Here is a 21,969-nt window from a genome sequence, read left to right on the forward strand (position 1 = left end):
GTGATTATAGTGGCAGTCTCAGTATATGCACGGTCTCTCAGTGATTATAGTGGCAGTCTCTCAGTATATACACGGTCTCTCAGTGATTATAGTGGCAGTCTCTCAGTATATGCACGGTCTCTCAGTGATTATAGTGGCAGTCTCTCAGTATATGCACGGTCTCTCAGTGATTATAGTGGCAGTCTCAGTATATGCACGGTCTCTCAGTGATTATAGTGGCAGTCTCTCAGTATATACACGGTCTCAGTGATTATAGTGGCAGTCTCTCAGTATATGCACGGTCTCTCAGTGATTATAGTGGCAGTCTCTCAGTATATGCACGGTCTCTCAGTGATTATAGTGGCAGTCTCAGTATATGCACGGTCTCTCAGTGATTATAGTGGCAGTCTCAGTATATGCACGGTCTCTCAGTGATTATAGTGGCAGTCTCTCAGTATATACACGGTCTCTCAGTGATTATAGTGGCAGTCTCTCAGTATATGCACGGTCTCTCAGTGATTATAGTGGCAGTCTCTCAGTATATACACGGTCTCTCAGTGATTATAGTGGCAGTCTCTCAGTATATGCACGGTCTCTCAGTGATTATAGTGGCAGTCTCTCAGTATATACACGGTCTCAGTGATTATAGTGGCAGTCTCTCAGTATATGCACGGTCTCTCAGTGATTATAGTGGCAGTCTCTCAGTATATGCACGGTCTCTCAGTGATTATAGTGGCAGTCTCTCAGTATATGCACGGTCTCTCAGTGATTATAGTGGCAGTCTCTCAGTATATGCACGGTCTCTCAGTGATTATAGTGGCAGTCTCAGTATATGCACGGTCTCTCAGTGATTATAGTGGCAGTCTCAGTATATGCACGGTCTCTCAGTGATTATAGTGGCAGTCTCTCAGTATATGCACGGTCTCTCAGTGATTATAGTGGCAGTCTCTCAGTGATTATAGTGGCAGTCTCAGTATATGTACGGTCTCTCAGTGATTATAGTGGCAGTCTCAGTATATGCACGGTCTCTCAGTGATTATAGTGGCAGTCTCTCAGTGATTATAGTGGCAGTCTCTCAGTGATTATAGTGGCAGTCTCAGTATATGTACGGTCTCTCAGTGATTATAGTGGCAGTCTCAGTATATGCACGGTCTCTCAGTGATTATAGTGGCAGTCTCTCAGTATATGCACGGTCTCTCAGTCCTAAGACACAGACTTTAAAGTGAAGCTTTACTATTGCCATCCTGCTCATTGCTCAAGTCTGATCAGTCCCAAAATGTAGTCAGAGATTTTATGAGGACAATTCTAAAGACGGAATGTTTGGGTGTCACTAGGTATAAGCAGGAGATACAGTAACTGCTCTGTGCCGCCACACATTCTGCGGTCACTGATCTTTCATCCTGACTACCAGTGTGAGGTTTTTCCAGGGTACACAGTACAGACACAATATTTTTCACAATTTAGGATTTATTAAAATGAAGTAGGTCCATCTGGTATTAACAATAAGTATTTCCAATGAGATAAACGTATAAAGATCATCAATATCTTGGTGTATACTATACAGAAATGAATAAATAACTGCTTTTTTTCTCACAGGTTCAAAACAACTTTTTAATTAAATTCTCATTTATTTGTTTTTTACCACATATATTATGATACAATGAATGGTAACTAACCTTGTTCTTTTCCTTCAACCTGTGTGATACCTAGGCTGTGTATAGATCCTCAACTGCCTGTAACATATATATGTAGGGAGGCTGCAGGATTCTATTATAGAATATTATTCCTGTTTCCTTCCACTTTTGTATGCAACTTTCCTCCACTTGTTGAATCTTTCACTTATTCCCACTACCCTTTATCCCAGACTCCCTATCGCATCTTCACCATCCCAGCTCTATTTGGCTGGGTCAGTAATTATCCCACCTGTTTTCTAAAGACAGAAATCCTGAAAACATGACCTGTTGGTAACCCTTGAGGACTGAACTTGGACACCTCTGCTCTATATAATCCCTTTCCTCCTCCTAGTCCTCCACATAACTCTTTCCACAAACCCCTCCCTATAACTCCTCCTACCCCTCCCTATAACTCCTCCTACCCCTCCCTATAACTCCTCCTACCCCTCCCTATAACGCCTCCTACCCCTCTCTATAACTCCTCCTACCCCTCTCTATAACTCCTCCTACCCCTCCCTATAACTCCTCCTACCCCTCCCTATAACTCCTCCTACCCCTCCCTATAACTCCTCTTACCCCTCCCTATAACTCCTCCTACCCCTCTCTATAACTCCTCCTACCCCTCTAACTCCTCCTACCCCTCTATAACTCCTCCTACCCCTCTAACTCCTCCTACCCCTCTATAACTCCTCCTACCCCTCTATAACTCCTCCTACCCCTCCCTAACTCCTCCTACCCCTCTATAACTCCTACCCCTCTCTATAACTCCTCCTACCCCTCTCTATAACTCCTCTTACCCCTCTCTATAACTCCTCCTACCCCTCTATAACTCCTCCTACCCCTCCCTATAACTCCTCCTACCCCTCTCTATAACTCCTCCTACCCCTCTATAACTCCTCCTACCCCTCTATAACTCCTCCTACCCCTCTATAACTCCTCCTACCCCTCTATAACTCCTCCTACCCCTCTCTATTACTCCTCCCATCCCTCTCTAACTCCTCCTACCCCTCTCTAACTCCTCCTACCCCTCTAACTCCTCCTACCCCTCTCTATAACTCCTCCTACCCCTCTCTATAACTCCTCTTACCCCTCTCTATAACTCCTCCTACCCCTCTCTATAACTCCTCCTACCCCTCTAACTCCTCCTACCCCTCTAACTCCTCCTACCCCTCTAACTCCTCCTACCCCTCTCTATAACTCCTCCTACCCCTCTCTATTACTCCTCCTACCCCTCTCTATTACTCCTCCTACCCTTCTCTAACTCCTCCTACCCCTCTCTATAACTCCTCCTACTCCTCCCTATAACCCCTCCCTATAACTACTCTCTATTACTCCATTTCACCTTCTGATAATCCCTCAGCCTGTCTGAAAATACCTCCGCAGTATATATGTAATGTTATTGGGGACATTTCTGGGCACAAGGATCCGCTGACTGGAAAAAAGAATAGACATTTACCAATGGAAACATAGTAAGAGCACCCAGCATGGAGCCCAGCTGCACCACCGCGCCACACCACACGAGGGCGCTGTGTCCTTCATCTCGCAGTATTATTCCTATAATCACCTTCACATAGGAAAGGACACCCACAAACAGCACCCAGGCCAGGACCTGTAGAGAGACACAATGTTACCATCCAGGGCCCACATGATATAGATTGTTAGTATCGTTTAATGGTCTTATATAAATATATGTGCTGCTCCCCCCAGTCCACTGACCAATCACAAACCTTCTGCCACAAGTGTATGTACGAGCGCAGAGGAAAAGAGATCGGCAGAGAGGGAACTGCCAGCCCGGCATTAATAAAGTATGGAAAATAATCGGATGCAGGAGCATCCAAAAAGATTACAATGAAATTGTGTGTCCCGTTCAAGGAGTGCGACATAAATAACATGAACATATAGTACAGCACTATGGTGTCTTCTTTTTGTATGATTCATCCAAGAACGGTCACTGGCACTGACGGAGGAACCGGCCATTGAGGTCTGCTTGCAATTTTGAGCACTTAGTTTTGGGGAGTGTAATATTCCGGTGCCGGATTCCTTTCCATACTTAGTTCACCTGGAAGCAGGATTTGGCTGTGATTTATGGGACTTCATATTACTGCATTTTCCATGGAATTCTCACAAATTTCATTTGTTAATAAATTTACTCAGATATTCTGTGGACGTATTTCATGTCCTCAGGACCAAACATTTACTTCCTGCCAATATACGGACACTACAGCTGATCAGCCCTGGGGGCTTCCACTGGGTGCAGCTTACTGAACCGTGGCTCAGACCCGCAGGACTAAATCGGACCTCTTCAGGAAGCGAGCGCTGCGTGTTCTTTCCAGATGATACAAATGATCGATAAGTCAATGATAAAAAGGTGCTTAACATGATACTTACGATGAGTGTGCCCCCAATGTTATCATGGAGAAGGGGGGGACATGGACTTAACACAGCCATGCTCATAATGTATGAGCCAATGATGGAACCAGTCACTGAGAGACCCCCGATGGTGAGGAGAGACCTGGAGCAAATGTAAAAATTATTCATAGGAAGTTATTACCAGATGCATCATCTATTCCTGAGAAGATGCAAAGTCCTGTATATACAATAACACATCAAGTCATTGTGTTATTAGTATTGTTGCGCCATTTGAATACTCTTTAGTTGTGTATATATAATATAACTATCTTAGCACAATTAGAACCCCCACAACCAGTCGTAAAGCCTATGGCTGGTTCCCACCAACACGTGGCAATGAGCGAGGGGTCCCTGTGCCAGGATGTACCAGGCTGGGCTGGTCACACTATAACAGGGAGACTGGAGCCCCTAGGGCAGACTTGGCCAACCTGTGGCTCTCCAGCTGTTGTGAAACTACAAGTCCCAGCAAGCCCTGCCAGCTATCGGTTGGCTATCTACTGGTAAAGCATTAGTATTAGGATGATGCCCACCTCACCAGGGTACCAGGAAGACCTTTAGTGCCATTCAGCACGGGGCTTGTTATACCTAGGAGAGCAGGGCCACTTGATCATTGTTTGGGGCCCCTAGGGGCTCCATCTCTGTGCTGACCAGGCTAGAGCTGCACCGCATGATGATAAATTTACCCCACGCTGCTGGTTTTCCTGTTATAGTGTGACCAGCAAAGCCGAACTAGGTCTGAAGCTGGTTATCACTTCTGAAGGAGGACCCCAGGCCAGGGGCGGATCTAGAAAAGTACTGTACCCGGGGCGATTTAGGGGGGGGCAATTTAGGCCCCGCCCCTTTATAAAATCTTAGGCTGCCGACGGCTGCACAGTATGTGCAGGTCCGTCCAGCAGTGACAGGCAGGGACAGTGTGTTTTAAACACAATCAGAGCAGCCGGGCAGCACACTGTCCCTGCCTGTCACGGCTGGACGGACCTGCACATAGTGTGCAGCCGTCGGCAGCAAGTGTCTGCTAGGCGGGGGGCGATCGCCCCCCCTGGATCCGCCACTGCCCCAGGCTTATCCCCCAGGCTGTAGCGCTGGTACTGGCTATTGCATTTTATAAACAAATGATTTTCACAATGTGCAGTAAGAGTCCCCAAGTGGTCAATACTGGTATTACATGCAAAAAATAATGTATTCAGTGTTAGCCGCGGCAGCAGCCGCTACTCTCTCTCGCTATGACCACCGGGACGTCACTTCCGGCGCTTTCATCCTGGTTCCCTGGGCAACAACTGGGACGCTTGAGTCTCTCTGCCGGCGCCAGGTCTGTGTAGGGCCAGCCATTCATGGTTGTTAATCTAATAAGCAGTTGGGCACCCTGCTGCCTCATTGGCCAGTAGTGCCATTTATTAATTAGGCTAGTCATGGGCATACTTTCAGGGCTCTCCCCCGATTGGCTGTGGGTACTACTTAAGGCAGTAAGGACTGGACCTCACTGCCAGTTATAGCGTTCTGTTCTCAGTATTGCTGCCTGCTTCTGTGTCCACAATAGATCAAACCACAAAATGTCTGCCTCCGTTATACTTTGCTTATGAGTATGTAGTAATAAGTTTAATATCATACTTGACTTATGTGCAATAGTGCATTCAATAATTAAGTTTGTTATTAACACCCAGAGAGTTCCCACTTGCCCTTACCTGTTGGGTAGATACATAGCTATGCCACATGCCAGTGGGTTTGCTATGGAAGCTAATGTAGCCGTCAGGTGATAGATGCGTCCTCCGTAGGGAATGCAGGAATAAGTCTGTACCGCAGGTAGAACGGCGTTGGTTAAAGCATTCACCCAGGCCAAGACGAGGAAGATGAACACCTTCTCCCATACCGAGTACCTTCCCAATTTTTTTTTTTCCTTAATAGCCTCATCCTCCCCCATCATCGGACTTTGCTCCAATCCTTTCCACCAAGATTCCTTTTGCTCTCTTTTCTTGCCCACTCCTACCTCCTGGGTCCTCTGGCATTGCTTACAGGGGGTCCTGTGAAGGATAGTGAAGGCCATTAGACTGATACCCATCATCCCAGCCAGGAAAAAGAAGAAGCCCCATGCAGGAAATCTGGCTGGCTGGTAGACTGCTGTTAGATTTCCGATAGTGTATGATCCATTTGGTTCTGTACTGTTCATCAGTTCGCAGCTTATCACCCCAACACCTTGTCCCAGAGCCAGCAGTGCTGGCAACAGCCCACTCAGACCCTCTCCGATGAAATAAGAAACGAGGTAGTCAGGTCTGAGACGAGTCATATAAGGAAGGAAGGTGACTGAAGAAGTGCAGTCCACCAATGAGAGGAAGAAGATTAGCGCCAGTAGAGCAGTACTTCTCCGTGACGATCCCACCCAGCTTGTCTCTTGCCATAGGAATGCCAGCAGTAGGCACGACACAACACCAACAGCCAAAAGCACAAATATGACAGGCCCCTCGTGGAGATGTCCTGGCCGAAACTTGTGGACAAGTGTCACAACTAGAGGCCCAATGTTGGCAAATTGTATTAGAAGAGAGAGGTATGAGGGCAGCTCCCAACCTTCGGGAGTATGGGGCACTAAGATAGGCAGTTCTACCCACACACCATTGATGGCAACCCAAGAGCCGAGACCCAGCAAGCAGGAGAGAATATGTACAATCAGAGCCATAATCCACTAGGTTTAAGTGATCCAGTTATTTGGTAGTTCTGTGGTCAACAAGGAGATTTGATGTTGTTGAATGTGGGAATTAGGACATTCTCTAAAATGAAAAAAAACAAAACATGAAAGAATTATTCCCAGTGGCAGCTAACAAATGAAAACCTGTAATTCTATAACAGCAGGTGGGAATGAGATCCGCACAGAGAATGAGATCCTGTACAGTGACGGAGAACAGGAGTCTGTATAGTAACAGAGTGAGTATGAGATCCTGCACAGAGAATGAGATCCGCACAGACAATGAGAACCGTGCAGAGAATAAGAACCGTACAGAGAATGAGAACAGGAGTCTGTATAGTAACAGAGAACAGGAGTCTGTATAGTAACAGAGAACAGGAGTCTGTATAGTAACAGAGAACAGGAGTCTGTATAGTAACAGAGAACAGGAGTCTGTATAGTAACAGAGAGTGGGTATGAGAACAAGCACAGTACGAGAGGACAGGGGTAATAACCTGTAAAACCCTGGTAGAGGATGTAATTGAGAACTAGCACAGCGGGAGACAAAGAGGTACAAAAATATCAATAACAGCACAGAACAGGAAAATGAATAGTGAAATGGAATGACGACCCGATAAGAAAGAATGGAAATAAGAACTATCACAGCAACAGGAAACGAGGAATGAGCACAAGAACAGGTTACAATACAAGGGGTGCAAACTAGTTTTCTGTTTTGCACAGAAGTTAAATACTGACTGTTTTTTCATGTAACACACAAATACTTGATAGCTTATTTGTACACTCAAATTTAAAGTTGATATTTGTGTTCTACATGAAGAAACAATCAGTATTTAACTTATGTGCAAAACAGAAAACCAGTTTGCACCCCTTGCAGTGTAACATGGTTTTGTCCAGGAGACTGAAATAAGAATCCTCTTCATTTAAGATCCTTAATGAATCAGGCCCAGTGTTCCTTATCTGTGAGAGACCATCTCACCCAAATCACGATCAACAAAGGGACGATGTCGGGCATATATGGAAGTGTGTACGCACTCACAACCAGCAGTTTCGGCAGATCTCTATAGACTGTACAGAGTCACTATCTTTTCAGCAGATGTTATCAGAGATGAAGATCACAAATCTGAAGGTAAATTGTGTAGGTTTAATAAACAAAAATGGTATTGCAATCGAGAGCGCTCCACTAAGTGTGGCAATGTGAATGGAGGGTCTATCACTATACCCCACAGAACAAAATATATAACTAAAAAAATGATTCACCTCGATGGGTGCTACAAAATATCAACACAGTAGATACTGGGAACCTAAACAATAATCGAAATTTCAGCATGAACACATATATCAGTCCATGTATCTTCTGTGTAATTTCACCCAGACAGGGACCACAGAACATGTAAAAAAAATAAAAAAATAATACTACATCCAGAAATAAAACAAACACAATGTGTATAAATCATCTACCAAACTCCTAAGTGACCTTACCAAAAAACAAAATTGTACCATAAGTGGGGTGGCTGCGTCCTCTTCCCAGGATCAGTGACTTCTGCTATTGCAGTTCTATCTCCAGTATTCTTTCTATAAGACAGATAGACCCTGTTCTTTCATTGGGAAACCTGTTACCTGTCTGTTTTATTCTGATTTCTTTGTACTTTTCTATGTATAGATGTCAGATAATGCACTATGTGCGCCTCCTTTTTCCACCATAATCTTCTGAGGATTGACGGGGGGCTGATGGAAAGTCCGACATTGGATATATACTGTATGATTGGAGCCCAATAACCAGACACACAAAGGGGAAATCCTACGTTCACACTTCAAGTTTGTTAATGTACGTGAAATATTTTTAGTGTGTGTTTTTAAGGGCACTGCACTATGTTTTTACATATTTTGGTCAAAGGAGTTCAACACCATATGTACTGACAGAGTTCTGAGGTGCAGAACATCCTGGTTGAGAGGAGATGAAAGTTGGTACATAGGCTTTTATACATATTCATCACTGGTGAATACTGGTGTGGTCCAAGGTTCTGGTGGGGTGAAAGGACATCTACGGGTCACCTTTTGTGTGTGGTTTAAGACACTGGGGTATTGTTAAAGAAGCAATATTGCACAATTGTTTTCTTTTATATGCTTGTCCTGATTTTCATCGGGCCTGTGGAGCAGAGCTATGAACAACAGTGGACGGGCACCAGATGAGCAATGATTTAATACCTACATGGGCATATAGGATTGAAATACTCATGGGCTGGGGGCAGGGGGGGCTGGTCCCATCGTGGGCTACCTTAGGCTGGGTCACCTGCATTTTTTTACCTTTAAAATAGGCTACTGGGTCTAGTCTTGTCCCCCAGGCTACACTTTGCCAGCCCTCCCCTGGGCATCCTGCACTACGAGGGGCCTTTTACTTTCTATACATTTTAGATTTTACATCCCTGGGAAAGCAAACAGGAAAAATTTAAAATGTGCAGCGACCCCGACAGAGGGGAGCGGGGATTACTGACAAAGACAATGATATCATTGTATTGTTTAGACCTTATTATGTATCGGATTGTACAAATTAGTAGAATTTGAACGCTGATTGCTTGTGTTTTGTTAACTTACTGAGAGACTGCCTCTGTGATGAAAGAGACTGTGCACTGTCTGAGAGACCGCCTGTGTGATGAAAGAGACTGTGCACTCACTGAGAGACCGACTGTGTGATGAAAGAGACTGTGCACTCACTGAGAGACTGCCTGTGTGATGAAAGAGACTGTGCACTGACTGAGAGACTGCCTGTGTGATGAAAGAGACTGTGCACTGTCTGAGAGACTGCCTGTGTGATGAAAGAGACTGTGCACTCACTGAGAGACCGACTGTGTGATGAAAGAGACTGCACTCACTGAGAGACTGCCTGTGTGATGAAAGAGACTGTGCACTCACTGAGAAACTGCCTGTGTGATCAATAAGACTGTGCACTGTCTGAGAGACCGCCTGTGTGATGAAAGAGACTGTGCACTCACTGAGAGACCGACTGTGTGATGAAAGAGACTGTGCACTGACTGAGAGACTGCCTGTGTGATGAAAGAGACTGTGCACTCACTGAGAGACTGCCTGTGTGATGAAAGAGACTGTGCACTGACTGAGAGACCGCCTGTGTGATGAAAGAGACTGTGCACTGACTGAGAGACTGCCTGTGTGATGAAAGAGACTGTGCGCTCACTGAGAGACTGCCTGTGTGATCAATGAGACTGTGCGCTCACTGAGAGACTGCCTGTGTGATCAATGAGACTGTGCACTGACTGAGAGACCGCCTGTGTGATCAATGAGACTGTGCACTGTCTGAGAGACCGCCTGTGTGATCAATGAGACTGTGCGCTCACTGAGAGACTGCCTGTGTGATCAATGAGACTGTGCGCTCACTGAGAGACTGCCTGTGTGATCAATGAGACTGTGCGCTCACTGAGAGACTGCCTGTGTGATGAAAGAGACTGTGCACTGTCTGAGAGACCGCCTGTGTGATGAAAGAGACTGTGCACTGTCTGAGAGACCGCCTGTGTGATGAAAGAGACTGTGCACTGACTGAGAGACTGCCTGTGTGATAAAAGAGACTGTGCACTCACTGAGAGACCGCCTGTGTGATGAAAGAGACTGTGCACTCACTGAGAGACCGCCTGTGTGATGAAAGAGACTGTGCACTGTCTGAGAGACCGCCTGTGTGATGAAAGAGACTGTGCACTCACTGAGAGACTGCCTGTGTGATAAGAGACTGTGCACTGTCTGAGAGACCGCCTGTGTGATGAAAGAGACTGTGCACTGTCTGAGAGACCGCCTGTGTGATGAAAGAGACTGGGCACTCACTGAGAGACTGACTGTGTGATGAAAGAGACTGTGCACTCACTGAGAGACTGCCTGTGTGATGAAAGAGACTGCACTCACTGAGAGGACCGCCTGTGTGATGAAAGAGACTGTGCACTCACTGAGAGACTGCCTGTGTGATCAATGAGACTGTGCACTGACTGAGAGACCGCCTGTGTGATCAATGAGACTGTGCACTGTCTGAGAGACCGCCTGTGTGATCAATGAGACTGTGCGCTCACTGAGAGACTGCCTGTGTGATCAATGAGACTGTGCGCTCACTGAGAGACTGCCTGTGTGATCAATGAGACTGTGCGCTCACTGAGAGACTGCCTGTGTGATGAAAGAGACTGTGCACTGTCTGAGAGACCGCCTGTGTGATGAAAGAGACTGTGCACTGTCTGAGAGACCGCCTGTGTGATGAAAGAGACTGTGCACTGACTGAGAGACCGCCTGTGTGATAAAAGAGACTGTGCACTCACTGAGAGACCGCCTGTGTGATGAAAGAGACTGTGCACTCACTGAGAGACCGCCTGTGTGATGAAAGAGACTGTGCACTGTCTGAGAGACCGCCTGTGTGATGAAAGAGACTGTGCACTCACTGAGAGACTGCCTGTGTGATAAGAGACTGTGCACTGTCTGAGAGACCGCCTGTGTGATGAAAGAGACTGGGCACTCACTGAGAGACTGACTGTGTGATGAAAGAGACTGTGCACTCACTGAGAGACTGCCTGTGTGATGAAAGAGACTGCACTCACTGAGAGGACCGCCTGTGTGATGAAAGAGACTGTGCACTCACTGAGAGACTGCCTGTGTGATGAAAGAGACTGTGCACTGACTGAGAGACCGCCTGTGTGATGAAAGAGACTGCACTCACTGAGAGACTGCCTGTGTGATGAAAGAGACTGTGCACTCACTGAGAGACTGCCTGTGTGATGAAAGAGACTGCACTCACTGAGAGACTGACTGTGTGATGAAAGAGACTGTGCACTGTCTGAGAGACCGCCTGTGTGATGAAAGAGACTGTGCACTCACTGAGAGACCGACTGTGTGATGAAAGAGACTGTGCACTGACTGAGAGACCGCCTGTGTGATGAAAGAGACTGTGCACTCACTGAGAGACTGACTGTGTGATGAAAGAGACTGTGCACTGTCTGAGAGACCGCCTGTGTGATGAAAGAGACTGTGCACTGACTGAGAGACCGCCTGTGAGATGAAAGAGACTGTGCACTGACTGAGAGACTGCCTGTGTGATAAGAGACTGTGCACTCACTGAGAGACTGTCTGTGTGATCAATGAGACTGTGCGCTCACTGAGAGACTGCCTGTGTGATGAAAGAGACTGTGCACTGACTGAGAGACTGCCTGTGTGATGAAAGAGACTGTGCACTGACTGAGAGACCGCCTGTGTGATGAAAGAGACTGTGCACTCACTGAGAGACCGACTGTGTGATGAAAGAGACTGTGCACTGACTGAGAGACTGCCTGTGGGATGAAAGAGACTGTGCACTGAGAGACCACTTTACACCTCACCCCTCTCACCCTGTCCATTACCTGTGAGAGAGACCACCTCACCCAAATCACAATCAACAAAGGGGTGATATCAGGCAAATGTGGCAGTGTGTACACACTCACGACCAGCAGTGTAGGCAGATCTCTGTACAGTGTACAGAGTCAGGATCTATTTAACAGATGGTTATGATATATGAGGGCACAGATATGACGGTAAATCATGTAGGTTTGTACACATGAACCAGCATGATCATCGGGACTATCAGTCGTTGGTAAAATCGTTACAGAAATCGCATCTGAAGTAAGATTGCATAGGTGTGTATCCAGCTTAGCAGGTGATGATGAGGATACATTATTATAATTATTATTATTATTATCGTAGATTTGTAAGGCGCCACAGTGCTCTGCAGCACCGTACAGCAGGGAAAACAGGACATACATAAAAAATGTAGACAAAATAAATACAGACATGAAATCCCCCGGCATGGTTACATTACCTGTCTCTGCTGCAAGTGTCAGTGAGTACCAGACACAGCACAAACTCAGTTTTGTCTCAGCTGAGAGAGGTGTGACCATCCTAGGAGACCAGAGGCAGCTCTTTCCCTCGAGACTGCCCATATGATCAGTGAGACTGTGCACTGACTGAGAGACTGCCTGTGTGATCAATGAGACTGTGCACTGACTGAGAGACTGCCTGTGTGATCAATGAGACTGTGCACTGACTGAGAGACTGCCTGTGTGATCAATAAGACTGTGCACTGACTGAGAGACTGCCTGTGTGATTAATGAGACTGTGCACTGACTGAGAGACTGCCTGTGTGATTAATGAGACTGTGCACTGACTGAGAGACTGCCTGTGTGATCAATGAGACTGTGCGCTCACTGAGAGACTGCCTGTGTGATCAATGAGACTGTGCACTGACTGAGAGACTGCCTGTGTGATCAATGAGACTGTGCACTGACTGAGAGACTGCCTGTGTGATCAATAAGACTGTGCACTGACTGAGAGACTGCCTGTGTGATCAATGAGACTGTGCGCTCACTGAGAGACTGCCTGTGTGATCAATGAGACTGTGCACTGACTGAGAGACTGCCTGTGTGATCAATGAGACTGTGCACTGACTGAGAGACTGCCTGTGTGATCAATGAGACTGTGCGCTCACTGAGAGACTGCCTGTGTGATCAATAAGACTGTGCACTGACTGAGAGACTGCCTGTGTGATCAATGAGACTGTGCGCTCACTGAGAGACTGCCTGTGTGATCAATGAGACTGTGCACTGACTGAGAGACTGCCTGTGTGATCAATGAGACTGTGCACTGACTGAGAGACTGCCTGTGTGATCAATGAGACTGTGCACTGACTGAGAGACTGCCTGTGTGATCAATGAGACTGTGCGCTCACTGAGAGACTGCCTGTGTGATCAATGAGACTGTGCACTGACTGAGAGACTGCCTGTGTGATCAATGAGACTGTGCACTGACTGAGAGACTGCCTGTGTGATCAATGAGACTGTGCACTGACTGAGAGACTGCCTGTGTGATCAATAAGACTGTGCACTGACTGAGAGACTGCCTGTGTGATTAATGAGACTGTGCACTGACTGAGAGACTGCCTGTGTGATTAATGAGACTGTGCACTGACTAAGAGACTGCCTGTGTGATCAATGAGACTGCACTGACTGAGAGACTGCCTGTGTGATCAATGAGACTGTGCGCTCACTGAGAGACTGCCTGTGTGATCAATGAGACTGCACTGACTGAGAGACTGCCTGTGTGATCAATGAGACTGTGCACTGACTGAGAGACTGCCTGTGTGATCAATAAGACTGTGCACTGACTGAGAGACTGCCTGTGTGATTAATGAGACTGTGCACTGACTGAGAGACTGCCTGTGTGATTAATGAGACTGTGCACTGACTGAGAGACTGCCTGTGTGATCAATGAGACTGCACTGACTGAGAGACTGCCTGTGTGATCAATGAGACTGTGCGCTCACTGAGAGACTGCCTGTGTGATCAATGAGACTGCACTGACTGAGAGACTGCCTGTGTGATCAATAAGACTGTGCACTGACTGAGAGACTGCCTGTGTGATTAATGAGACTGTGCACTGACTGAGAGACTGCCTGTGTGATTAATGAGACTGTGCACTGACTGAGAGACTGCCTGTGTGATTAATGAGACTGTGCACTGACTGAGAGACTGCCTGTGTGATGAATGAGACTGTGCACTGACTGAGAGACTGCCTATGTATCCACTGAGATTGTGCACTAAGTGAGAGACTATCTTGTTGTTCACGAAGACCGTGCACTGAGAGACCACTTTAAACCCTATAACTTACCTGTGTGAGACAAGCTCACCCCTCTCATCTGTCCCTTATCTGTTAGAGACCACCCCACCCCTCTCACTTCCCCACGCACCGCCTCTACGGCACCAGACCTGCTTCCTACTGGGTCTTCCCCAGCACCTGGACTGATTGCTACTGGCTCTTCCTGGTGTCCAGTCCCCCAGCAGGTGGACCCTGACTTACCTGCTTTCCTTTGACTCAGTCTGCTGCTACACTCGCATTCCTCTCCTGGAGGAGCCCTAAGTTGGTCCTCTTATTATGGCACTCCACAAAGGCCTCATACACATGCCCAAACCTGTGGTCATCAGAGGCTTTTTCTTGGCTGAACTCCCTGCCGACTATCCCTCGGGCTGAATGAACTGTAGCTTTCTACTCAGTGATCTCATACGGATCCCTGCAGCCTCCCTATAGCCAACTCCTGCTGCTTTCTCCTGCTATCCCAGGAACTTCTTCTGCTCCTGTAACCATGGACCCTGACCTTGCCTCCTTCATTTTAGGACATGGGCCTTTCACAGCCTTTCCACAAAAACTGACTTCCATGCCCATCACCCAGTCCCCAAACAGTGGTAATGGAAATGCAAACTCCCAGGCACAGGTAACGGAATAATGAGTGCGATCAATAACACCCGTGCACTGAATATAGACGCAAATACAAGTGAGTCCAAAGTGACAAATGCCACAAAACAAATGCCAGGCTAGCAACTTGTAGATGGGATAATGTAACGGAAACGGGACGGCAATCTCTGGAGCGGAGCTCACCAGGCTAGCATCCTAATGAAGGTTAGTCCAACAGATAGCCCCGTCTTGAACTTTTACTAGTCGACCTAATCTCACCAAAGGTGCTCCAGACACATGTACCCGGTATTTTATACTCATTACCTGGACATTTTTTCTCTGCACCATATGGACACCCTAGATTGCAGGGCTGACCATCAAGTGTATATGAACTTCACATTGTTTTCAAGCCAGCGATACATTATCCCATCTACAAGTTGCTAGCCTGGCATTTGTTTGGACTTTTATCATACCCAGGGTGGCATTTACCACTTTGGACTCTCTTGTATTTGCTTCTATATCTAGTGTACTGGTGTTATTGATTTTTATTCTGCATGTAATAAACACAAGTATTTGTATACTCACACTGCATATCCTTTTAATATTTAAATTGATCTATCTACCTGAGTACATCGAACCGCACTCATTATTTCGTTACCTGCGCCTGGGAGTTTGCATTTCCATTACCACCTCCCCTGCTGCACTCTCATCTGGCAGCCTCTCCATCCACACTCCTTGTCCTGGTGACTGTCATAGTGGTGGTGTAGGAACCTACTATTCCCACTCTCTGTCCTCATCGACCACAAGAACCTACAGTATATTTAGAGGGACAAGAGGTTGAACTTTCGACAGCCGCTAAGGGTGCTATTTCTAACCTTCTTCAACTTCATTATAACATACCGGCCTGGGTCTAACAACTTCAATGCTCTCCCCTGTTCTCTCCTGAATGATCCATAATAGAGTGCAAAACCCTCCAGGCTTGATTTTGGGAGCAGCCATAACTTCAGAGGTGACAATGGCAGCGCTCACCATGGTGTCCGAGGCACTGAAAGGAAATATGTTTGTTCCACCCAGCTGCAGGTTCTGCAATGGAGACATGACTGGTATCAGGAATACTACTGATTTTATCCTCTGAGAATTCTGTAAGGAAGGCTGTCGCCTCCTTTGGCCAGTTGTGCACTACTTGTGCATGTACCAAGGTACCATGGACACTGTCTTCTGGGCTCTTGATGTCCAGGGCCTGTATAAGGGTTCAGGTCATCCTAGGCTAATATCATCAATGGTTATGTTCCCATGTTTTCTAACCTCAGCTCCACTGGCCAGTTTGGAAGGGTCACGGCGATCTTTGTGACATTTCTTTTTCTTAAAATGAGAACTGTATAGCAGAATGGAGGCATTAACGCTACTGAAGGGGGAGGTTATGGGGGAGGGGGTTGTCATGCATGTACCTGTCACCATCCTTGTCTCTCCTACTCTCTTAGGTGTCTAACCAAGGATAACTCATTGTCATGCCTTTACCAAGGGAAATGGCAATATTAAACAGTTACTACATATATATTTCATGTTTTGTTTTTACTTTGGAGAACAACTATTCTATTCTATTTTAAAATGAATGTCAAATTCAGTTTCCAAAAATGTTTGTGTTCCCCCCCCCCCAAATGCCTTGCCTAGGCTGCAATTTATTCAGACTATTGGATAATCAGGCCCTGTTGATGTCCCTGAGCATTCCACAAAGGCCATGGACCCCTGTGTGCATGGATTTCATCACTGACCTCCCCAGCTCTCAAGGCAACATCACTATCTTGGTGGTACTGGATCACTTCTCAAGGCAAGTCTACTTAACAGCCTTGAAGAAACTGCTGTCAGCACTCCAACCCTCCCAGATTTTTACCAAGGAGGTCTTCTGGATGAATGGATTCCCTTGGAGAATGTATCCGACAGAGGGGTTCAGTTCATGGTGAGGTTTAGATTGCCTTTTGCAAGGGGCTGCAAATTTCACTCTGTTTATGGGTACCATTCCGAGTTGAAAGGACAGATGAAGTGTACCAACCAATCCCTCAAACTGTTCCTGCGGCGCTTTGTCTCGGAAGCCCAAGACAAATGGTCCCAATTGCTTGCTGGGGCAGAGTTCTCCTGGAACAACCTGGTGCATTGCATTGGTCATTCCAGATTTACGTGCCACATCTGGGGTTCCTTCAGCAGACAAATCTATGCAGGATCTCTAGGGACTGTGGAGAAGGCTGCAGGAGCAGTGGTTGCTATCTCAAACAGATTTAAGAACCAGACTAAATGGGATGGGCATGTGTAGTATGTGGGCAAAAAAAGTGTGACTTCCCACATGAAACATCATCTGGAAGATGCTCTCCTTCAAGCTGGATCCTAGTTTCCCAATAATCAGGAAGGTAATCGGATCCATCTGGTGTTTGTCACGAAATCAGAGTCAGGATGGGTTCTAAAGACTGCTGAGGAGGATACTACCCCTAGAGAGGTGCAGCATCTAAAGGAAAAATAGGTATTTACCAGGGATTCCTGCAAAGGAATATGGGATTAGCAGCTCTCTAACCACAGGTCGCGGCCCTCTAGTAAGCGATGAGCGAGACTAGATGGAGGATCAGGAGATAATGGTTGCAGTAAGGATATGTCAAAGTGCTGAAGGCGGTTTCAACAGGTGAGTGGAAGTTCAGGATTATAGAAGAGAGCAACAGTCTGCAAGATGCTGATGCATCGGGGTCCTGATAAGCTGGGTGGCCCTGGAGCAGGATCAGAGGAGATGCACAACGATCTGCAGCGAAGCAGCAATGTCTTGACTGTGGATGTGATACAGGTATACACAGGAGAGCAATAGACTGCAGGATGATGAAGCACTGAGGTCCTGATGAGCTGGAAGCCTTGGAGCAGGATCAGAGGAGAAGCGCAATGGTCCCATAGATTGTAAGCTTGTGAGCGGCCTTCTCACCTCTTTGTCTGTTTTACCCAGTTTGTTTATTAGTTTACTATGTTTGTCCCGAATTGTAAAGCGCTATGGAATATGTTGGCGCTGTATATAAATAAATGATGATGATGATGATGATGATAATGATGAATGGTCCGCAGTGTAATTGCTGAATCCAGAGTACAACGAGGTGGAAGTAATAAACAGGAGCCAGAGGAGGAGACGTCCTAACAGGTAAGGAGACCTGAAGATGGAAGGAGGCAAGTGCTTTAAATAAACAGGCTGACAGGTACTTCAATCAAGTGAATGGAGGGAGTTTTGAAAAGACCAGGGGGTAAATGTATCAAGCTGAGAGTTTTCCGGCGGGTTTGAAAGACCAATCAGATTCTAGCTATCATTTATTTAGTACATTCTACAATATGACAGCTAGAATCTGATTGGTTGCTATAGGTAACATCTCCACTTTTCAAACCCGCCGGAAAACTCTCAGCTTGATACATTTACCCCCAGGTCTGGGCATGCTCAGTTCAGAGTGGCAACATGGCACCCGCCAGCGGAGGAATGCCAAGCTGTCAGGGGGATGAGAACCAAGGGAAAGAGGTATGAACAGTGACCAGAATGAGAGGTTAGCTGGTGCAATGTGTGACAGTGTTCCACATTTCCCTGAAACCTGTGGTGATGGATCCAATTCCTAGATGAGTGGTGGTTCCTCTTCCCACAGAGGAGTTAGATGACCACCAAGTATATATCATTCAGTCGATCCTTGACTCTTGCAGATCTGGGAGAAGAGTGTAATACCTGGTGCACTGAAAGTGCTTCGGCCCTGAAGACCGCACTCGCATTAAGTCAGTCACCTGCACTGCTCAAATTAATTCTTCTGGCTGTATCCTGGCAAGCTTAGAGGGTCGCATCCACAGTCTTCTCCTAAAAAGGGGGCATTGTAATGACTCAACGCTAGTGTCAGGATCTTCCTCCGGCTGTTCTGCAGCATCGCCTATGGAGATGCTGTTCTGCCTCTGCAGCTCCTGTCTGCTGGGCTTTGTCTTTATTTACACCAGCCCCACAGTACCTCTGTCCCACCAGAGGTGCTGCTATTGTCATTTTCCCCTCACCAGCAGGAGTTAATCTTCTGCTCCTGGTTAATCTCGCACCTGTGCGTCTGCTTATTAATGCCTTCTTCTCGCAGTGCTCCTTGCTGGTCATTGATGTTATTGTTGTTGGTCCCTTGGACTACCTGCCACCTTCCATCTGTATTCGTGTATCCCAGGTCCTGGCTATTCACCTTGATCAGTTAAGTTCTTCTATTCCTGCTGTTAGTTACTGCTAATACCTGTTTCCAGCCACACCTGGATATCTGTTTTATGCTCTGCTTTATCTGAACTGTGCCTTCCTGCATATTGGGATTCAGTTGTTTTTCCAATAAAACACATTGGGGTAAATGTATCAAGGTGCGATTTTGCAAATCCAGCGATTTTCTCGGGAGAGTTGAAAGTCGCTGATGTATGAACCTGGGATTTCATGTAAAATCGTCAGCGTTTCTGTCAAAATTGCAATTTCCAAAATTGATAGAGTTTGCTTTAAAAATGGCCACATCACTGTTACACTGTTCTGCCTATAGAGCCGGAGGTCCGGCAGCTGTCAAATGTTCAAAAATAGATAAAAGTTTAAAACAAAAAGTGCGGGGTCCCCCAGGCCGAGCACTATTAACCCTAGTGCTGCCAGCCTACTGCTGGTTACGTGTAAATCGGGAAAGATATTTGCGTGGGGTCCCCCCCGATTTTCACTTCACCAAGTAGGCAAATGAGCCGGGGTGAGTGGCGCTATGGAAAGGGACACGTGGAAGGGGTCCCACTGCCATAATGACAAACCAATCCCAGACTGTTCAGCGCTGGGCTGGATTCCCTAACGAGTGTCCCCTCCTCTAGGAATAACCAGCCCAGTGCTGATAGCACTAGGGCTCTTCCTACACCCCAGGGCGGTGGGTGTAGGGTAATAAACGGCCATTATATAGTAAAAAAAAAAAAAATGGCCTCCATTTTGTTTAGTGGAACTACAAGTCCCAGCCAGCTCGGGCTGCCATAAACAGTGTGGGCATGCTGATTCTTGTATAACTACAAACACCAGCATACCCATGGCAGCCAGGGCATGCTGGCACTTGGAGAACCACAAGTGCCAACATATCCTGAAACACAGGGGTAGCTGGGACCTGTAGTTCCACAAAACAAAATATTAAATAAACCACTACTCCCTGTTTAAAACCACCAAATTTTAATAAAAATAATAAAACCCCAATAAAAATACACATCCTCATTAATACCACATATAGTTATTAAAAATAAGAAAACCCCAAAATACTTACCAATCAGATTTCTTTTTCATTCGTCAACAGCTTTTAATCCAAAAATGCTTGAAAACCATGTCCCAAATAAATTTGTAATTTCAAAGTTCGGCTTGTAAATGTCCCAAATAAATTTGTAGTTTTCTTATCTTCAACCAGAAGGGCCTCATATTTGTAATCCAATCCAGAACATGCTTGGTTAAAAAAAATAAAAAAGGACAGATGCCGCAAAACCGCTTCTACGGTGTAGAAGCCCCGATACGCAGTGAACGAGCTCAGGGGATTTCCCACAACAGCGTACAGAAGTCTCTGTACTTTGATGTAATTGCCGGTAAAGGCCTTCCTCATAGAAGATGTAGTTCATTTTGATGAACGTCATCTTTTCCACATTTTTAGGAAGTAACCTCCTACGTCGATCACTGACAAGGTTCCCGGCTGTGCTGAAAACTCTTTCCGAGTACACACTGGAGGGTGGGCAGCTTAGGTATTGCAAAGTGAGTTTGTACATGGGTCTCCAAATTGCTTTTTTTCCCTCACAGTATGGAAAGGGAATGTCTGACGTGTCTATTTGTACACTGTCATTAAAATAAACTTCTACCGGAGCGTGGCTTGGCAGCCAAGATGGACAGACACACTCTCCATCGGCTTCTGCCACGGTGAATTGAAAAGTGCACATATTCTGTCTCTGGTGCGGCTACCCCAGCTGAAAGACACCTGACTGGACTGATGACATGCTGAGCTTCTTTTTGGTACCTGTCTTGGGCGCCACAGCAGTTCCAACGCCTGTATCCAGCCCAATGCCAGTTTTGTCGCGAACTGCACAACACACGCTGCAGACCCCAGCTACACCCTGCTTCACATCAGGCTGGTCTACAGGATAGACATTACGAGGATAATGTTCCGATATGGACACCGAGTGATTGACCCGTCAGCCGTCCAAGATTGCTAACAGCGCCCACCAGGTGCTCTCTCTCCCTGCTCACCACATGATGGGCTCCCTTACAAGTAACGCATTCAGGCTGCCAGGTTAGTGTGGTGATCTACACCTGACATCCTAACTGCACACTGGCATCGGTCTTATACACCTTCACACACTAGTAGTCTGCATCCAAGACCCCAGTCACTCGTGGCTGTCAGACTCCAAACAGCAGACTTAACTTTAACAACCTGGCCCTCTTCAGACAAACTGCGCCTCCGCACCATCCACGTACTGTGTAGACAAGACACAGGTTATAGAGGTACTGTCGGGCGGACTGGGAGACTGCAGGCATCAGAGGGTTAAACCCTGGTTATCCCTGACCCTGCCACCGACTTAACCCTCTTTCAGAGACCCCGGCAAGCATCTTCACACAAAACGGTTAAACAATAACAGGGGAAATAATAATTGTTGGCTGACTGTGTCTCCAGCTTTGCATCTCCATATCGGTGTCTGTGCTGCCTAATCCAGCTGCACTCACCTGGCAAATAGGACTCCATTTATTATCCTGGATGCAGGAGACCTGCCAGTTCTCAGTCTGGGCACAGAACGGTAATACACGTGCCTAATTCTAGTGTGTCTCTGCTGCCACCTAACGACCACTTGCTGATACTACATTCTGGATGAATTTCTGGGGAGAAGAGGGAAAAAAAAAACAAAGAAAGAAAACTTTCCATAGAGTAGGAGAAAAGATCGGATCAGAAAATTTATTAACCCCAATAAGAAGCCCGTTATACCAATGTAGCCGTT

The 21,969-nt window shown here is 46.5% G+C and overlaps 1 protein-coding gene across 2 annotated transcripts; it reads right to left on the reverse strand.

Annotated features, from left to right (window-relative positions):
• Positions 1-2,963: 2,963 nt before the first annotated feature.
• LOC142157982 (solute carrier family 52, riboflavin transporter, member 3-B-like) lies at positions 2,964-21,754 on the reverse strand. 2 transcript variants are annotated; one of them, XM_075211479.1, is made up of 4 exons: positions 21,701-21,754; positions 5,744-6,820; positions 4,041-4,164; positions 2,964-3,261 (listed from the first exon to the last, which is right to left on the reverse strand). In XM_075211479.1, the coding sequence occupies exons 2-4, from the start codon at positions 6,727-6,729 to the stop codon at positions 3,049-3,051; spliced, it is 1,323 nt and encodes a 440-aa protein (XP_075067580.1). In that variant the 5' UTR covers positions 6,730-6,820; positions 21,701-21,754; the 3' UTR covers positions 2,964-3,048. The 2 variants fall into 2 exon arrangements, with proteins under 2 accessions (XP_075067580.1, XP_075067579.1); XM_075211478.1 differs by lacking the exon at positions 21,701-21,754 and having other exon boundaries at positions 5,744-6,879.
• Between the last annotated feature and the right edge of the window lie 215 nt (positions 21,755-21,969).

The sequence above is a fragment of the Mixophyes fleayi genome, chromosome 5 (genome assembly GCF_038048845.1).
Source record: "Mixophyes fleayi isolate aMixFle1 chromosome 5, aMixFle1.hap1, whole genome shotgun sequence".
Classification (NCBI taxonomy): Eukaryota; Metazoa; Chordata; class Amphibia; order Anura; family Limnodynastidae; genus Mixophyes; species Mixophyes fleayi.